Source organism: Melospiza melodia, chromosome 2, assembly GCF_035770615.1.
Source record: "Melospiza melodia melodia isolate bMelMel2 chromosome 2, bMelMel2.pri, whole genome shotgun sequence".
Lineage (NCBI taxonomy): Eukaryota > Metazoa > Chordata > Aves > Passeriformes > Passerellidae > Melospiza > Melospiza melodia.
The window spans coordinates 124236326-124254284 of record NC_086195.1 but is presented as its reverse complement, the minus strand read 5'-3'; the positions used below and the strand labels follow the sequence as shown (position 1 = coordinate 124254284).

General features: G+C 42.6%; 1 protein-coding gene across 3 annotated transcripts in view; it reads left to right on the top strand.

Annotated features, from left to right (window-relative positions):
• ST6GAL2 (ST6 beta-galactoside alpha-2,6-sialyltransferase 2) overlaps positions 1-17959 on the top strand; it is a 174719-nt gene that overhangs the window by 108781 nt on the left and 47979 nt on the right. Inside the window, exon 1 of one of the 3 annotated variants that reach the window (XM_063149858.1) lies at positions 15306-15471. The exons of 1 other annotated variant lie outside the window; for it this stretch is intronic. Coding sequence is in view for 1 of the 2 variants with exons in the window: in XM_063149856.1 (XP_063005926.1) it covers positions 16263-16295 (33 nt within the window). In the remaining variant the exon portion in view is untranslated. Of the gene's footprint in view, positions 1-15305; positions 15472-16233; positions 16296-17959 lie in introns of those variants that run through there. One more of the 3 variants, XM_063149856.1, reaches the window with a different exon arrangement.

Genomic DNA, 17959 nt, shown 5'->3' with positions numbered 1-17959 from the left:
ATGTGTGACTGTCAGTCATGAACATGTGAAGACAATTAAGTTCTCAACTCAAAAAAAGAGGCTGTGCATTGAGGTCTGTACTCCACCGTACTTCTCTAGGCAGCATTTCCCTCATAATGGATGAACAGCTTGTTTATAATTAATCTGAGCCCAGGGACATCCCTTAGCTTGATTTTCTGTATGCCTTCTTCCTATTCAAGCAGCAGCTAGGCAAGAACAGACAATGGTTGTGTGGAAAATGTGCTAAAGAGTATCTGTATCAAGTTCAAGCAGTACAAACACAGCTTGGGTGAGGAAGGAGATATTTTAACTGAACAGAGCCCCTAAGAATCAGACACCTCTAAATGGAGATCCTTTTGGTGAGGGACATTCACTGGACCATGGCCCCATTTAAACATTGGTGGTCATCTTTAAGAGTTGTGAAAGCATCCCAGCAGCTGCAGGAGTGGGAAAGGATGTCCTGCAGCTGGGTTTGACCATAAAGTTTCCTTTTCTTTCTGTGCATCTTTCTAGAAATGCAGCAACTCCACCACTGTTTTTTGAAACATGGAAGTCAGTCTGTTTTTCCTTTTTCTTCATTTTCTCTGGTGATCAGGGTGATTTTAAGACATTTGGCAAACAACCGATGCTCCATTTCCCAATGAAACAATAAGCCATAAAACAACTTTACTAGAACATTCTTGCAATTCTCAGCATGTCCCTCAAGACTTGGGCAGCAACTGAGTGCTTCCATACTAAACAGTAGGGACCACTGTGAACTCTGGTCATGTAAGGCATCAGCTGACAGGGATGTTCTCTAGGGATCATTGCTAGCCAGTGCTCCTGGAGAGGGCTCTCCAGGGATCAGTGTTAGGGGTGTTTCTGGAATGTGCTACACAGCAATGGGAGGATATTCTGGCCTCTTGCAAGTTTGAAACAAGAGCCAAGAGGGAATATAATTTTCCAAGGCTGGGAGAGCACCATTTCAAAGCAAAGGCTAAATAACCGATGCTCCCATCTAGTGGTGAAACTGTACCCAATGGCTGAGATGTCAGACACCCACCTGACAGGAGCCTCCCAGGAGACATGGAACTGGAAGGGCCATGTCACAGGACAGTGCCACTCCTGGGAACTTCTGTAGGGCTTTGCAATCTGTGGGAGGCTCCCAAAACCATTTAAAAGCTCATGAGAAACCAACTAATAAACTAATTTAAAACTACAAGACTAGTAATAGCAAATAAAATGATAACATCAGGATCAAAGGTGCTTTTAAGGCAAGGGAAGCATTCTCAGCAGCATTCTCAAAATGTCTTAAGTAACCTTCAGTGAGATGCAGGCACCCTCATTATCTTGGCATTGGTTCCTAAAGCATGAAGGCTGCTATCAAAATGCTGCCCAAAGATAGTAACTAGGAACACATTATGGTTGGGTTGTTGCTACAAGATTACCATATAATTAATATGCTAATGTTCTGCTGAACACTGTTGAACTTATAATTATTGGCCAGAAGAATATCATACTTTTGTTTATTTCATTCTTTCTAGTTTACACCTGAAAGCTTACAGTCAGATGTGAGCAATTACCATAGGCTCAATTTATTGGAAATCACCCTGTGACACTATTGTAAATAATTTCATGAGGTCTGCTTAGTTCTTTCTAATATGCTTATTTCCATTTGATATGCTTGGAAGCTGATCAGATCAGCAGGAAAGGGTGCTGTTCTTCTCACTATATTATTTTTAAAGGCATAGCTGATGCCTACAGGATATCCCCAGAAGCAAAATTCGTTAATGATGCTGAGACTGTATTTTGTCACAAGAATGGTAAAAAGGGTTTTAGCATATTCTCTTGTTATACTGTAATTGTTACTGCTCTGTTTTGACTTCACTGCCCTTCTTTACTATACCTACATATGGTAAAGCAAATAGGAAAATAATTCTAACACTGCTCTTGTATGCACACATTTTCCAACATATTTTGGAGCACTTCACAATGCCATAATTCCCATTGTACAGAGTCCTAATTCCCAAATCTCAGTACAATGTAACATAGGATAGGGCTTCACAAAAGCAAAGGGCAGGACACTCCTTGAGAGGACAGAATATTCTGAAGTGCACTCTTAATGTAGCTGAAGGACAGAAAGGCAGCTCTTCTGACAAGCAGTAGGGCTCCAAGCAACAGATAGAGATTGGCTGGCATTTTGCTGCAGGTCACAATAAAGAGGGAACTACACATTTTCTGTTTAACCTGAGTAGGAAGAAGAGGCAGCAACATGGATAGAGCTTGGCTAGATTTTAGCTGAATATCTAAACTGTTCTCTCCAAAAAGCTAATCCAGTATTGGCAAGCCATGAATTTAATGACTTGGAACAAGATCCAAAGGGAGCCCACAGAGTGGTTTATGACACGTTTGCTAATGAAGGATTCTGTGTTTATTTATAGGGAGGAAATTGATCCAATACTAAGTAATATATGAGAAAAAATCAGTAAGAATTCATTTAGGTTGACTGAAACTAAGCAAAAAGTACTGCTAAAACTATTGGGATGATGAAAGTGCTGATAAAATTCATTCCCAATCAAAACATAGCTGTCAGTGTTTGCATCCTATGTGGAGGTTTTACACCTGCAAATGAAGGAAAAGTCTGTGGCAAATGAGTGAGAAGCCACAAACACAGTGGGTGGCTGTCACAAGAAATTATGCTGCCAGAGTAAAAGAAAAATCACTCTTCAAAATGAGAGCAATACATGGGTAGCAAATAGACCAAAGATGCTGCCTTAATGAAGAAGAAAGTTAAAGAAAGAAAAGATCACATCAGAACTAATGTCACCTTGTCGGTAAGAGACCAGGTGTCACTGACAGAGATGATTCCTAGGATGAATGCCACTGCAAAGCCCAAGCAAAATTCCAGCACACCAGTCAAAATAATGCTTGTAAAAGTCCATAAGCAGTCACAGCTCTCAAACCTTGCAAAATTGTCAGGCAGAGATTTTTTTATAAAGGACAGAACTGCTAATCATCATGTCAAGTGTGTCCACAAGCACACTGCATACTCAAGCACATATGGATCTGACATTCAGGTTGTGGAAAACTGCCATTCCTGTACTATAATCCTAAGAACTTCAGTCTAGGATACAACATGACACAAATCTGCATCATGTTCCAGACACCTAAGAAAGGAACAAGTGCATCATCAGAGTAAAATATTTTCATCCTTTTCTTTCAGCTTAGGGTAACCCTAAAAAAATTGGTAGAAAGATGTGCTACTGTTGTTGTGTATTTAACTTAAAAAGATATTAGAGGTTTCAAGTTATCTTGCCAAGCTTTTACCTTATTTTTCAGAAGTCTTGGTAACACTCAGATCTGTTAACGATTGCATTTCAATGGGATGCTGGCAGGAATGCACCTTCATCAAATGGTGTAAATAATAAAAATTCAGATGGATGCATCCAAGAGATGACTTGTGGCTCTGTCACTGCAGGTAGGGCAGTGAGCAGTTTATGCATGCAGCTCTTCCAGCTCGACAGTAATAATGTAAGCACAGATTGAAAAAAAAGACGTGTGCAATTGTGTTTGGCTGAGAGGGCTTCCATCAGGGTGTGTGGGAGAAATGTGATTGTGGAATCTCATCATACGTTACCCATGCTGCCTCTATTGCAAACCAATCTGAAAAACACAATCCATAAATATTTTTATTCCTATTTGAATAATGTGGTTTGTCATTAAATACCAGGGCTCTAAAAGACATATTCTAAGCAATTTTATGTTTATATTAATTGAACTTACCTTATTGCTATTTTACCTCTGTTAGGAATGGAGAAAAAGTAAGGGATCTAGAGGCAAATGTAATAAATATATTTTGATTCGTTTTAGCACAACATTGGTATTGCTGGTGACAGAGAATCATCAGTAAATAAAGTGACCTTGAAACTACCAATTGTGTGAGGCATTAACAAGAGGGAAGACATGACAAAAATGACAGAGCATTTTCACTCCTCCTGCATTCCCCTGTGAAAGAGGAAGCACAGAAAACCATAGCATCTGTGCTAAGGGAACATCTATGAGCATTAATTAATTATAACACTAGTCCTCTGTGTGCTGGATGCAGTGTCACTGTCTCATAAACAGTTTACTCGTTCCACTACCATCAACTCAATTATTTGAGATGCCTCTTGGCAGGTGCAAATGACATGCTCTTTCCAAAGCTCCTTTGTGATTAAATATTCTCAATGGCTTAATGTATATTCCTGTATGCCACAGACTGTTAAAAGCACAGTCACATGCCTAGCTCAAAAACCCCTCAACAACATCCAAGCTGATAATGTAGCAAGAGCCAATCACAATGACAATAAAATTTGTGACTTATCAATTGAGACCAAACAAACCACTCAAAAGCATACCACAGACTGAGTGGGTTGAAGTCTATCCTTGCCCCATCCTCTGGCATGAAGAAGTGTGAGGAGTAAGAGAGTGGGAGCACTTGGAAAAGAGCAGAGCAGCGTGACTTGAAGCCTCCTCTCTAGCCAGTCTGGATGTGGGAGAGAGCCCACACTTGGCACAGACTGGCAGCCTCTGAGACAGCACCACCAGCTTGTATCAGACTCCTGAATAACAACAACCACTCAGTTCAACAGGAGAACATCACACCATGGGGTCCTATTTTCTCTTGTGTGTCAGAAGGAAATCTCTACGCTTCGAGGGTCTCCCATGGTTCAGGTAAGATCTTTAGCTCCTGAAGAGATTTCTCTGTGAGTGTCCTGGTGCTGCCAAAAATAAGACTTAAAGCAAGGGGCTCAGCAGACACCTAAATCAAACCATGGCTGACCATATACATACCAATCCAAAACTACTGGTGTAGCAGCTCCATCCTTGGGACCTCCATGCTTTTTATTTGCTAAAATAGAAATACTCCTCATACCTAGTGTAAAAACAAACAAAAAAAAAAAAGATGCCATCGTAAGTGTTGGCCCATTGGGTGTATGTTATCAAGCACCAGGTTCAGCAGCTGACTTCCACGATAGTGGGTGACGGTACTGGGAGATGGACCCACTTCCATGTGCTTCATACTCATTCCTCATTAAAATCCTTCCCTTCCCCATCCACTGCTAGAGACCAATCTGCTCCCATTGTACAAAACCATGAGAAAACTCTAAATGAGAAGTCTGGCTACAGATATTCAGGCCACAGTGCACTGTATATGCTTTACAGATGTGGAATATAATTAATGGATAATATTACCTGTCTCCACTTTTAAAGCTGTTGTTTCAAGATGATGTCACACACACACAATACTCTCTGGCTAAATTAAACTCCCATGGAAATAGGGAGGGAAGAAATTTAGGGCTATGCTACACAAGCCCAAATCCCATTGCTTCATTTTGCAATAGAAATGATGTACAAGTAGGCTAGCTTGTCTTATTTGCAGTTATTTTGTACTCTGATTTTCCTATATTATGGAGCAGTCAGACCAAAACCATGTTGTTGTTAGAGCCATGTACAATCTGTTCTTTCTACTTTGAGAATGCTTTGTTTATAAAGCTATTTGTTGGAGAGACAGAGGACAAATAGGAGAGGCCCTTTCCATATTGCTAAAACTAAATTCAGATATGATAGAGACACAGAAGTGGTGCCACAGTCCTTCCAGTTTCATCGTGCCTCTGCTTTTGATCCTACCTCTGTGGAAAATAACAGAAAATCCCCATTGATCCCAAGGTTAGAGAGCAGGGCTTGACTTCAAAACATCTGCTGAACAGCTCTCTGGTGAGTGCTGACATTTTTGAGGCTCAAACCCTTCATTAGGGTTTGCTGGCTTGTTTCATACTTAATAAACTTGCTGTGCAGTCATGATGTTCCTGCTGCTATGGGAGACAGCCCATGGATGATATACACCCCCATGAATTCCCATCAGGAGCTGTAGATATTCCATTATAATGCACGTATATTTACAACTACTTCCATCCTGTTTGACATTCACTAGACTTCTTTGTTTGTAATCCATCCAGATTTACATGCTCCTACATTGCTGAAATCTCAGTGTGCTCCTGCATCATCTCTGGCACCAGGCACACTTTCTTGGTCTTCTTCACAGATATCAGGATTTCTCAGAACACAGAGTTTTTGAAACTACACCTGCTGTAGCTTTATTTTGGGTTTATGATTTTGTTCTTCCAGGTGATAATTAGAGCAAAGGGTCTTTCTGGGGTTAAGAAAAACAGCACATCTTTGCCTTAGCAAATACAAGAAGGATACAGATCTTATAGAGCTATAAGCTCAAACTCACGTCCACCATACTATTTCCTTACCCTGCTGAAAGTTTCTTTACCATAAGATCAAAGCCTTGCCAAGCCTTGCCTTGCCTTCCATCTTTCAGCTCTCATTTATATGTTTTTTCCCTTTTTCTCCAAACTGCTAGTGAATTATTAGAACCTTAGCTAGACTTCCCACCAACTTGACTGGTTCAGACTTTTGTAACAGATTTAAGTAATTGTCTGGTTATTTAAGATAAAACCACTTATTAGTCCAAGAGGATTTCCATTTAATGGAGAAACACAGATGTTCTGCAGTTTTCTCTTAATAGGTGAATGTCCCTGCTTCTTTAGTTTTCCTCTGGTGGGCAGATGGGCCAAATGTTCCAAGAGCTGCAATCTGACACAGATATGTATTCATAGTCCCTGATGAGAAACAGAAAAAAACTTTGTATGGAGGCCTCAAATTGATACCATTGTTTGTTGCAAATGTCCCAGATGTTATGATTCAAATGTTTTCATGATGCAGGGGAAAACAGCACTTTCCCTGCAGTCAGAGGAGCTCAAGGCTTTCCAATTATGGTCACACACTCACACTTATTAGCACAAAATTTAATTTCAGTTAATCAGACTGAGGTGGGTAGAGCGCGAAATTAACTTGACTTCCATTTTGCATCATACAGTAAACCAGCTTGGTGAAATCAGTGTAGAAATCTGAGCTGTGCATGATGGATGAGCTGAAAAAAACCCAGAGAATAAACAGAGTTGTGCAATCATCGCTGCACTGAAAGGGACACAATATTCAATTCACTTGTTCAGAGAAATGCTTTACTTCCCTGGCAAACCAAAGGGTGTGTGCCCTCAGCTGCACCCATGTTTTGCCTCTGAAGCCAAGAACAGACTTTGGACCTAAAATAATTTTCTTCAGCATCCCCTCTGTTCTGAGAGTTGTATGTGCTCTGTCAGTCAATCTTGTCAGAATTTTCCAAACCGTTATTTTTGCCAGGAAATGACAATTTAATGAAAATAGAAACACATCAGTTTCAATGAAATTTCCATTTGCAGTTCAAGACTCTTGTTCAAAATCCAGAGGGAAAGAGAAGCATTCACTGGGGGCAAGCCAGAAGCCACAACTTGTCCAAGTGGAAGGGATACGGGTTTCAAGTGCCTGCTCCTTGTGAGGAAGAGTAAGAATATACACCTGAAATTTTCCACAGCTCAGAAAAGTGCAGTGATGACTGGCTCTTCTGGAAGCATGTGTTCCCTTGAACCTATTCAAAAAGCTTCTGTTTCACTTTGATTAAGAACAAAGTCTTGACATTTTCCTTTGATTTTTTTTCGCTTTTTTTCAAACCAAAATTCCATTTTCCAGCAAAGGGTAGCATTAATTTTCCTTTTCCAACTCTCTGCAAAATCTGTGGCTAAAATAAATGTTTGGGAGATGGAAGAGGGCCCATACACTGGAACCATAAGTGCCTCTATCTGAGCCTTATAAACAACTGGAAAAATAAAACAATGCTTCTCAAGCATTGATCTCCAATTTTTTCAGTAAGTTTTTAGCAAGTTGACCCACCTCCTTCTATAAACTGTCTTGGTTTTGGAACAGAGATATTTCTGTCTTTCTGTAAATTTGAGAGGATATCAGCCCAACAAGAAAGCTTCAGAAAATTTTAGAACATCAAAGGGGTAGGTTTGGAGGGGAGAATCTAGAGAGAAAGGCTTCCATTCCCTTCAACAAGAGCATAGACAACAAAAATATTAAAGTTCAATTCTGTGCAGAAGAACTGGGTGAGACAGGGACTGAAGCAATGTCAGATGGGCAAAGGAATCAGGAAAAGGGACATGATCTCACAGCCATGGTGACAGGTGCCCGGATGCCACCTAGCTTCTAACAACAGAGCAAAGCTCCTCCTGTTTATACCTGGTGCTATCTACAGGAGGAGAAGATTCCCTGCACTAAATGGCCATAGTTTTTTTTTCAGGAAAAGACTAAATTTTATCACCAAATGGGAAACAGTGCTTACTGTCTTTAAAATGTGAAATATGCTGGAAAATAAAGACTTCAATTAAAGTTGTCTTTTCAATGCCTATTCCTTGTAGTAAAGTGACACCATTTCAAAACTCAGCTTTTCTCATATGCCTCTATTTGCTTTCTCATTTTTCATACAATAGCTTCTATTTAACCGATTTCAGCAACATATTTAACATTGTTGCAAAAGTAACTGCAATACAAGTTAAAAGCCCGGTAAAGTACGATAAAATTCTATGGTATACTTGGTGTACCCAAAAAAGTGAGGAATACAAGATCAATTAGCCGAAGAGTTGTTTTCCCATATTGACGTCAGAACTCCTGCCTTTGTTATTTAAACAAACCAGAAAATGTTTGCACTGTAAAGTTCTGAAGTGAAAAACACCAAAGCAAGGTAGGAACAGGTTTTGCCAACTCTTCCTATTAACAGTGGAGGCTAAAAGTTGCTGACTCACTTTGTGACACTAATTGGCTAAACCTCCCTGAACTTGAATTGTGGTTTTAACTGTCTTATAAATGTATCTGCATATTTAATGTATGATACATAGCCTGTATGTACGCAAACCACCATTGAACCACAGCACTCTTCATGTTTCTTTACTTGTCTTAAAGCATTAGGAAAGTATGCACGATGAGAGCAGCTTTGCTCCACTGATCTATCTGCACTCCCTCGCAGCAGAGACAATGCCAGGGGCTTTTTTCAGGCTGTGTACAGCAGAAACCAAGGCAGCATTTCCCAGGCCAGATGCAAAGTTACATGAAACAGAGTAGTAACAATCTAGCAATAACCAGCTCTGGAGCAAAGAACGGCCAGCATCCAAGTTACTCCTGGGAAAGAGCCCTTGCATTTTAAATCAAGAAGAAAATGATGACCCATTTTTAAAGCATAAAGTCATTTCTGTAAGAAAACTAACTTTCTTCAGCAGTTCCTACCCAGGCAAAACCAGTGTATGGGACTTCTGCAAAGGCACAATTCCACTTGAGTCTGTGAATCCCATCCGCAGGAACATTGCACATTGCCCTGGAACTGCAAATGCTGTTGGCCAGACAACACTAGGAGGGACACTTGCAGGGGGAGCAGGCAGTAAGGATGAATTCATGAGTGCCTTCTGATCAAGTGGTATCAGGGTACTCTTTTCTGACTTTTTGGATATGTCTGATAAAGCCCTAGTTTAAGGAGAGGAAGGCTGGTCATGGTGATCAGGACAGATGGAAGGATCTTCTGGATTCCTTCAGGTACAAATGCCCTAAATCAGCCTCCACAGGGGTCAGCAGGAGGTCAGAGAAGGGGAAGAGATGGCCGAACAGGAGAGAACTCCTCCTCCAGGCAGGTGCACACCCTGCTGTGCTGCCCGGCTGTGCCTGGCCTTGCCTGCTGCCCTGCCTCGCTCTGACAGCCTGGGCTGCCTCTGAGCTGGGGTCTGCTGCCCTGGCCGGGCTGGGCAGAGCAGCCTCTCTGCCCACAAAAGTTTTGGGAAGTGAATATGTATCTGTCTCCCTCCTGATAACACCATCCAGGCAAATAGGTATTTCTTCTTTGGAAGGAGGTATTCCACTGTACATTGAGAAAACTCTGATTCCAAACACATTTTTTTTCTCTATTCTCCCATCTTGATGATTCAGCAGATAAGACACATTATTTTTCTTCAAAAAGCTGCTACAAAAACCCATGTTTATTTCAGTTAACCTTTTCACCAAAAGAGCCAGCTCACTTCAGTAATGCCTCCATACATCACAACCACTCAGAGTGTAGGCAGAGATTAATTCAATGTAATTTTGCGTATAAAACTTGCTCCAAAACTCATCTGTCTCCAGATATTTATTTACCTATACAGAATATCCAGGGTTTGAATTCTAGCACTGACTGATTTTTAATAAAAATTCCCCAAACACTACAAATTATTTTAGCATCTTCAACTTCCACTAGAAGTTGACAAGGAGTCTAGGCACATAGTACGCAATGAGTGCTGCCCGTAGTAATTAATAACAGTGGGAAAAATGGACAGAAAGTTCCTGTGCTTCAGCAGAAAATTGGGTGAGAATATTGTTCAAGTTCATCAAAGCAGTCAGGTTTTAGGAACATTTTACTGCCCATGTCTTTAGGATGTTGCTTGTCTTTTGCTTGTGTAGGATTTGTGATCTTATTGACATAACAAATTGAGATTTATGACATTTGTGATTTTAGCTGTGTGACTATGCCTATAATGCTTGTTCAGTGCCAGGAAAACACTGGCTGGAGGATGACTGTGAGGTCAGGGGACAGAGCACCACAGGCAACAGCAGGGAGCTCCTGGCCCTGCTGATTTTGATGTCCCAACCCTGTTACTCCCTTGTTTTACGGATGCAGCTGAAGTCCACCTTTTTCACAGCTTGGGGATGACTTCTGCAATGATGTGACAACTAGCAAAAATAAACACAAGCTGAAGGTAGCTCTGGTACCTTTGGCTTTTCATTTCAGCTCTTTGCTGTTTCTTATGAAACTCACTTGATGAAAAGTCAGAGAGGCGACTTGCATGTATCACGGAGTAAATGGACAGGTGACCCTAGTGTTGTTAAAAGTTCATGGAAGTCCATGTTTCCTTCCTAAGGCAAATAGGAGGGAAAGCAAAGAATAGGCTCTGACTCTGCTTATTGGCTTCCACATCTGAGCCAGCACTGAAGGATAAGAATTAGTTATTAATACAGGTCAGGTCAGCAATATGTCAGCACTTTCTTTCAAGACCAGGGAAAACTGGAAAGAAATTGTGTCCATTATATCTTTGAGTCCCAGGGCTGCTTCAGAGATGGTGTAGCTCACACTTGGTGGCCAGACTCTGGATTTGTAATTAATTCTGTTTCCTACTGCACCTTGATCAGACACAAAAAACATTAGCCAGCAACTGGGCTGGCTTTTCAGACACACATGCAACAGGACATACACAGAATTCTTCCTGACATCATCTATGCCATGCTGGCAAATGCTATTTCTTCCCTTCTTTTTTCCCCTGCCAGCTCTGTGCAAGAAAAAAGAGTCCTTGGAAAACTTTGTGCACACATAGAGCAAGGATGTAACTTTATGCAGACATCCATCAGCAAGGATGTAACAAGTCTTGTGAGCACAGCCAAATGTGCATACACCTCTGAAACTAAACCACCCCGCCAATGAGTCAGGGAGAATTTTGTCACGATGTTCCTGAAGGGCAGAGAAACAGCTTGCTTGGGAGAGGAGGCAATTCTGCCAATCATCTGCCATGAGACAATGAGAAAAAGAAACCAGGCCACTCTCTCTCCTAAGGGAGAGCTGTTAATTGAGGTCTGTAGGTTCCAATCCTAAATCCACATAGGCAACTGAACAACTGCAACGCTGAAATGCATCTGATGTGTGCAGAAATCAACAACAGGATCTTCAGCTTATTAAAAATCTGCTTGATGACTAGAAGCAAAATGCAGGTCTGCACTAACAAAAATCCTGGTGTGTGATAACTGCAGGTCCCTCCTGGTGCAGCAGGATACAATGCCAGGCCAAAAGAGCCTCACCCAGAGGCAGCACTGCTGGGATTGACCACCTCATTGCTAAAGGGACCAGTCTGAAGCAGGTTTCTTCCTTCCCACCCCAAGGAGGGAAAGCACACCTCTCCAAGATGTTTGAGGGTTTGCAGAAGGCAGTGGGAGCCCACCTAACAAGTTCCTGCTGAAGTGAACAAGCCCCTTTGGAAGTGATAACAGAAAAATACCTCAGGGAACCATGAGAAGTGGGAGGTGCACAATCTGTGGACACCCAAAGCTTACTCATTCAGGTAACCTTAATAGCGGTTATTTGTTCAATACCAAAAAAGTTCTGAAATAAAATTGCAATTACTTGGGTGAAACTCAGATTTGGTAGACTCAAGAGAAAAATTCTCTTTTCCATCAGTGAAGTCATATTAGCTAAGAATATATTCTGAAAAGGTTAAATAAGCTTGTGCCTGGGGTTTAAGGATCTTTGTGTACTGTACCTGCCAGTTTAAATGATGACTGCAAAGATCTGTCATAAAACTTTTTCCAGAAGAGGAAAAAGCTCTCTCCGTGCCACTGTTTTTAATATACTGTGACTCTTGCTCGTAGTAAATTAGGTTATTTATCCCTTTTATTTATATGCACTGCTCTAACACGGTAACAATCCAAAGTGATAGATACATCTATACCAGTCATCAAACTCAATAACAAAGCAACAGCAACTGTGTGTAACTTTACCCTATTGCTATCAATTTATATAAATGGCAAATTCTTCAAGCTGCAAACATGTGAAAGTAAATTCTATACCATTCTGGACTTCCAGCTATTACTACATCCTCTGATCTAAAATCCTTCCCTGGGCAGTTCCCACCTCATGGAGACCTGATGTTGATCTCACAGACCTTATCCCAATTCACCTCTGGCTACCAGAGAAGCTGTTCTTTATTACTCTGCTGAAATTGAAGGCAGAATCAGGCCAGTGATCAGAAATACACAGGATGCAGAGTTCTTCCATTTTGGAGTTCAGAGTCTAAGCCAAAAGCAGAATGTCAAAGGCCGAAGCAAACCTTATTGGATTGCAGAATAACTCCTTCTGCCTTCTGCAGATAAATTTTACATTTAGATGCATAGGGGAGACTCCCACTGCAGTCAATAAAAATTATGCTCATCCAGTGTTATTTATCACCAACCCAACTGCCCATTCTGCAAGTGCTTGGCTAAAAAAAGGGGAGGCTTCAGGCAACAAGCATTCCTGATACTGTGTTTAAACTGCCTCAGATTCTCACGTAGAATCTCTTAGCTTTATCAGCTTCGCTGAAACACTCACCTAATTTATGCTATTCATTTACATTCTATTCCAAATTGAAGTTCTATTTCACTGGCATATTAAAATGAGCATACTAAAGAATGGTGCATTTTAAAATAGTAACAGATGGATATGTCTGTAGAGTTGTACAGATTTAGATTTCTACTTTAATTATATAATTTTAAAAAATTGAGTAAGCAGTATCCACCTTTCACTTTGTTTCTTGAAACACGTGCTTATAGTTTATTCTGTGAGCCAGCATGCAATATAATTTCATTTTGTAGACAGATGCAGCAAGTCTAGGCACAAAAAATAAAATTACTGGGAAAATATCCATCCCTTAACTGCTAACTATCTTTATAAATTTAGATTTTTGAATTAATGCTCTGCAGGGCTATTCCTCAAGCAGCACTGTTGCCCAAAAAACCCAGTTTGCGGATATGTCTACATCACAGTGCCCCTGAATAGAATTTTTGCTGTCTTTATGTATGTAAGACAAGCTCTCCTATCACACTGGTAAACAAGGATCTTTATTTTTTTGAATTAGCTCTAAGTTTGAAATTTGTTTTCAAAATTTCCTACACTGGGGGAAAATAAGATCTTTTTATTCATTAATTGCTTTGCTATTAATGAAATTCCTCAAAATGGAATAAGTGCATGAACTTACCTAGAATTTAGAAACATTATTTTCTTTTGACATTAAGTGTTATCATTTCAATCAATCATATTATTTAACCTGTTAACCTATTCTTGATTGTGCTTTGCCTTTCACATCCTTGTGATGCCACCTCTTAATTTAGGAAATGGCACCTTTTTTCCTTTAGTTCTAATGGCTTTTACTTCGACACTTGTTTCGCAGCTTAGAAGGCGTGCCTTTTGCAGGCATGCTGCTCCGATCAGCTTACACCTTACAAATACGGGCACAAAGAAGCTTCAGTCTCAGATGCATTTACACAGATGCTTATCTTGGAGCACAGACTCGGCACAAAAAAAAGGTTATCTGTCATTATCCTAATTATTTGTAAGTGACGACTTAGACTATTTGCAAAGTAAACTACTATTAAATTTGAACCAAAAGTAAAATACACTTTAAGGTATTTCTAGCTTTCAGCAAGCTGAGAAAGCACACCAATGACTGCACGGAAAACATTTCCCTTTTCCTGTGCCGCTGGACAGACACTGGAAGTCCCAGCGGAGCGATCAGTGCCGTGGGACCGCGCATTTACCGCGCTCCGGCAGCATTTCCCTGATCGGTCCTTTCCTTTGTGATCGCTGATCCAACAGCCTGTTTCGCATTGGTTTTGTACCCGCTTTATTAGCGAGTTAATGCGTTTCTTCTCAGGAGACCTTTAAGCTTAAAATATTTCTTTAATTAACGGAGCCTAATCTTAAAGAGCCAAAGCTGGCTGCGGCGCTTCCGCACCGCGTGAGTGAGGGAATCCCACCGCCCCGGCTCCCGGGGGATGCTGAGGAAAGGACCATGCCTTCAACTTGCCGGACCGGTCACGGAGAGACCCGGTGTCCCCGGAGCGCCCCGGGGCTCTCCGCGCTCGGCAGCGGGGCTCACAGACACAAGGCGAGAAAGCTGCCGGCCCCTGGCCCGCGCCCCTCCCACCCTTCCCATCGCTTTGAACTTCTCCAGCGCGGACCCCGAAGGTGCAGCGCGGCCCCAGCACGCCGCGCCACGCCGGGGGGAGGCGCAGCGCCAGCGCCCCATCCCCGAGCATCCCCCGTCCCCGCCGGCGCGGAGGGAGCTGCCCCGCTGCCGCCGGCCCCACGCACTGCCCACCGCGGCCAGGACGCCGGGCTGACCCCAGCCCCCGCCCGGAAAGCGCGGCAGTGCCCCCGCCGCCGGGGAGACCCCCTCCCGCCGCCGCTCCCGCCCCTCCCGCCGCTGCCCTTCCCGAACAATGAGCCGGGACGGCGCGGCACGGCCCCGGGGCACCCCCGGCATGTCCGCCCGGGCCCTCCGCCCGCCGCCGTAGCGCCCGGCCCCGCCCGCGAGGTACCGGGGGCGGAGGCACCCCCATCCCGGGAGGGGCGGCGGCGGCGGGGGGGGCGCTCGGCCGCGTGCGGGGGGCGGCTCCCGGGGGCGGGGCGGTGCCGAGCCGTGCCGAGCCGAGCCGTGCCGAGCCGAGCCGAGCCGAGCCGTGCCGTGCTGTGCTGTGCTGAGCCGCCCGTGCCGCCGCGATCCGGCCGCGCCGCGGTGCCGCCCGGGCCGGGCGCTGCCCTGCGCTTTGTGCGTGCGGCGGGCACCAGCACCAGCAGCAGCGGCACCAGCAGCAGCAGCAGCGGCACCAGCAGCAGCAGCAGCGGCAGCAGCAGCGGCAGCATGCGGGGGGAGCGGCTCCGCGTGGGACGCGGCGAGGCGGAGCGCCCGCGCCGCCCCGGCTGCTGCACCTCGGGGGGCAGGGCCCCCAGAGAGCCCTGAGCGCCCGGCGGTACGTGGGGGCACCCCGGGCCGAGAGCTGCTCCCTTTGATTGCTATTATTTTGGGGGGTATTTCTTTTTTTTTTTTTTTTGTTTCTGGGAGGTGGGTGGTGATGGTGAAGGGGAGGATTTCTACTGTGCAGCGTTTGCTGGAAGGAAAACCCTGTAGGTGAAGCCATATGGGTTCTCAGTGGCATGGCTTAGTGGCTTCTTGGCTTAACAGTTTTCGGGCGGGGAGTGTGCAGGGTGTGTTTTAGGAGGGCTCGACTGCTCAAGAGAGCTTGAATAGATACGTTTAGAGAAGCAGCGCTTTCCAGGAATTTAAATGAGACCCTTTTTTTGTGGTTGCTTTTGGAGGCTCTTCTGTTAGTTCTATATTTGCTTTTGCAGATTGCTCTTATCAATAGTTAGGCAGCTGTGGTAGCGTATAAAAATCGATCTTCTCAAAGGAAAAAAGAAAGTCTCGGCGAATTCACCTCTGCTAAGCGGTGTGGATCACTTCTGTGGTCTGGTTTTATAATTTATCGGGAATGTTATAGTCTCTAATGCTCAACTCCCATTTCTAGTTTATTTTGTTATGGCAATGTGTTTCTTTTGGTACTAGAAAAAAATGGTTGGGTTACTCATTCAAGTAATTTAGTTAGTAACTTGGAGGAACGTTTAGTTATCTCAGATGTGGAGGGAAATGCTAAGAGAAAGACAGAAGGCAGTGGCAAACCTCAAGGTTTAGGTTTTTGCGCATTTTTAAATTTGATTTTCCTTTTTCAGTCTTGCAAACTTTCTGAACTTTAACCCTTTTGCAATGAAACTTTCCAGGAGTGGCGTCTGCATCCAGGTAATGTTAATACATGTATATGTATGTATATATCTTTTTCTTGTTTGGAAAACTTAGGTGAAAATGATTCAACTGGTTTGCATAGTGTGGGGCTGTTGGGTATAGGGAAAGAATTACCACATTACCACAGTTTTTCCATTTAAAGATGGAGCTCTTGCAGTTTTTCGGGTTTTTTTTGTTGTTGTTGTTTTTTTGTTTGTTTTTTTTTTTATATTTTATTTTAAGGGTGTTTATAATTTATGTAAATCTGAAGTATGGTTAGGAGGTATTATTCTTTCATGGGCAGTTTCTGATTAAAATATTCTTTGATGCAATCCTGCCATGGATACCTACTAATTTTGTGTGTATCTTGCTAAGACCAACTGCAGCAGTATTTGGAAAATATGTGCTATATTTGCTGAACAAGAAGCTGTGATAAAGGGTCTGGAGGTGAAGTCCCATCCATGTACTCAAACTCAAGGACTCAACACTGATTTCTGCAGCTGACAACTTTGTGGGCACCTGTGCTGTAGGAGGCAGGCTCCTCTTGCCATTTGCTGTGGAAGTGCTGGATTTGAGATCTTCTAAGTGAAGACTTCAAACTATTTGTAGGCAGAAGTCTTCTCTGACTGAGTTTAGGATGTCTAAAACTCCTGGTGTGGTAGTCAGAGAACTCTTTTCTATTCTACACTTCATCTGGGCAGAGGACAGGATTTCCCAGCATTGTCCACACTCGCTGCACATTCAGAGTTGGAGGATGTATACAAAGTGTTGGAGGTTTCTTGCAAGGTTACAGAGTTCCACATCTATGGTTTGTTATGTCTTTTCTTCCAAGGATATGAAAAGAAAGGCCAAACAATAGGGAAAATGTTACGAAAACTTTTTTAAGGGGAGCTTAAAGAGAGGCTAGGGATGCATATGTAAATGTCACAGTGGAAAGACATCATGGACGAAGTTGTGTGTTCATCTGATCTCTTGTTCTTTGGAATCTGCAAAATGATTTTTACATGCCTTCTTAGGTTTAACGTAGACTTGTGCATAAGTAAAATCAGAAAGCATAATTTGTGCATAATTTAAAATCAAGAAAGCAAAATTAAAAAGTAAATGTCATACTACTGATTTTTTTATAATATTTTTTAATGCAGTTTAGTTAAATAACGTAGAGCAGCATCCTGGTGGTAGCATCCTAACAATTGCATTGTGAATTGATGCTGTGTGTGCTGCTTACTGCATAAACTATTGGGGCATGCTGACTTTTACGTGAGTTGTTGGAATGCTACTGGCCCATCAGAAATAGTATGCAAATCTCTCTGCAGTAATTTTCAGACTGTGATTTGGAAACTTCTCTGTACTTGCTAGGGAATTGGCTAGCAGTCTGCAGAGAAGTACTTGGGCATATGGTATAGGCTAATTTTCCGTGTATTTAGCTACTAATGGCATTAAAATAAGCCAAAATACATTAAATAACTCTCTAATATTAATTATCTTGTCAAGAATTTGCTGAAAATACTATTAAAATCACAGATGTGTACAAGGGCAGTGTGATCAGTGTGGAGGCAAATCTGGGGAATAGGGTCAGTGGGAAATCTGTTGATCTGCAAAGGTTTTCTAAGATGCTGCTGTTGCTACAAAAAAAATGTTTGCTTCTGTGGCATTGTAACTTTGGAACAAAGACATAGGGACTT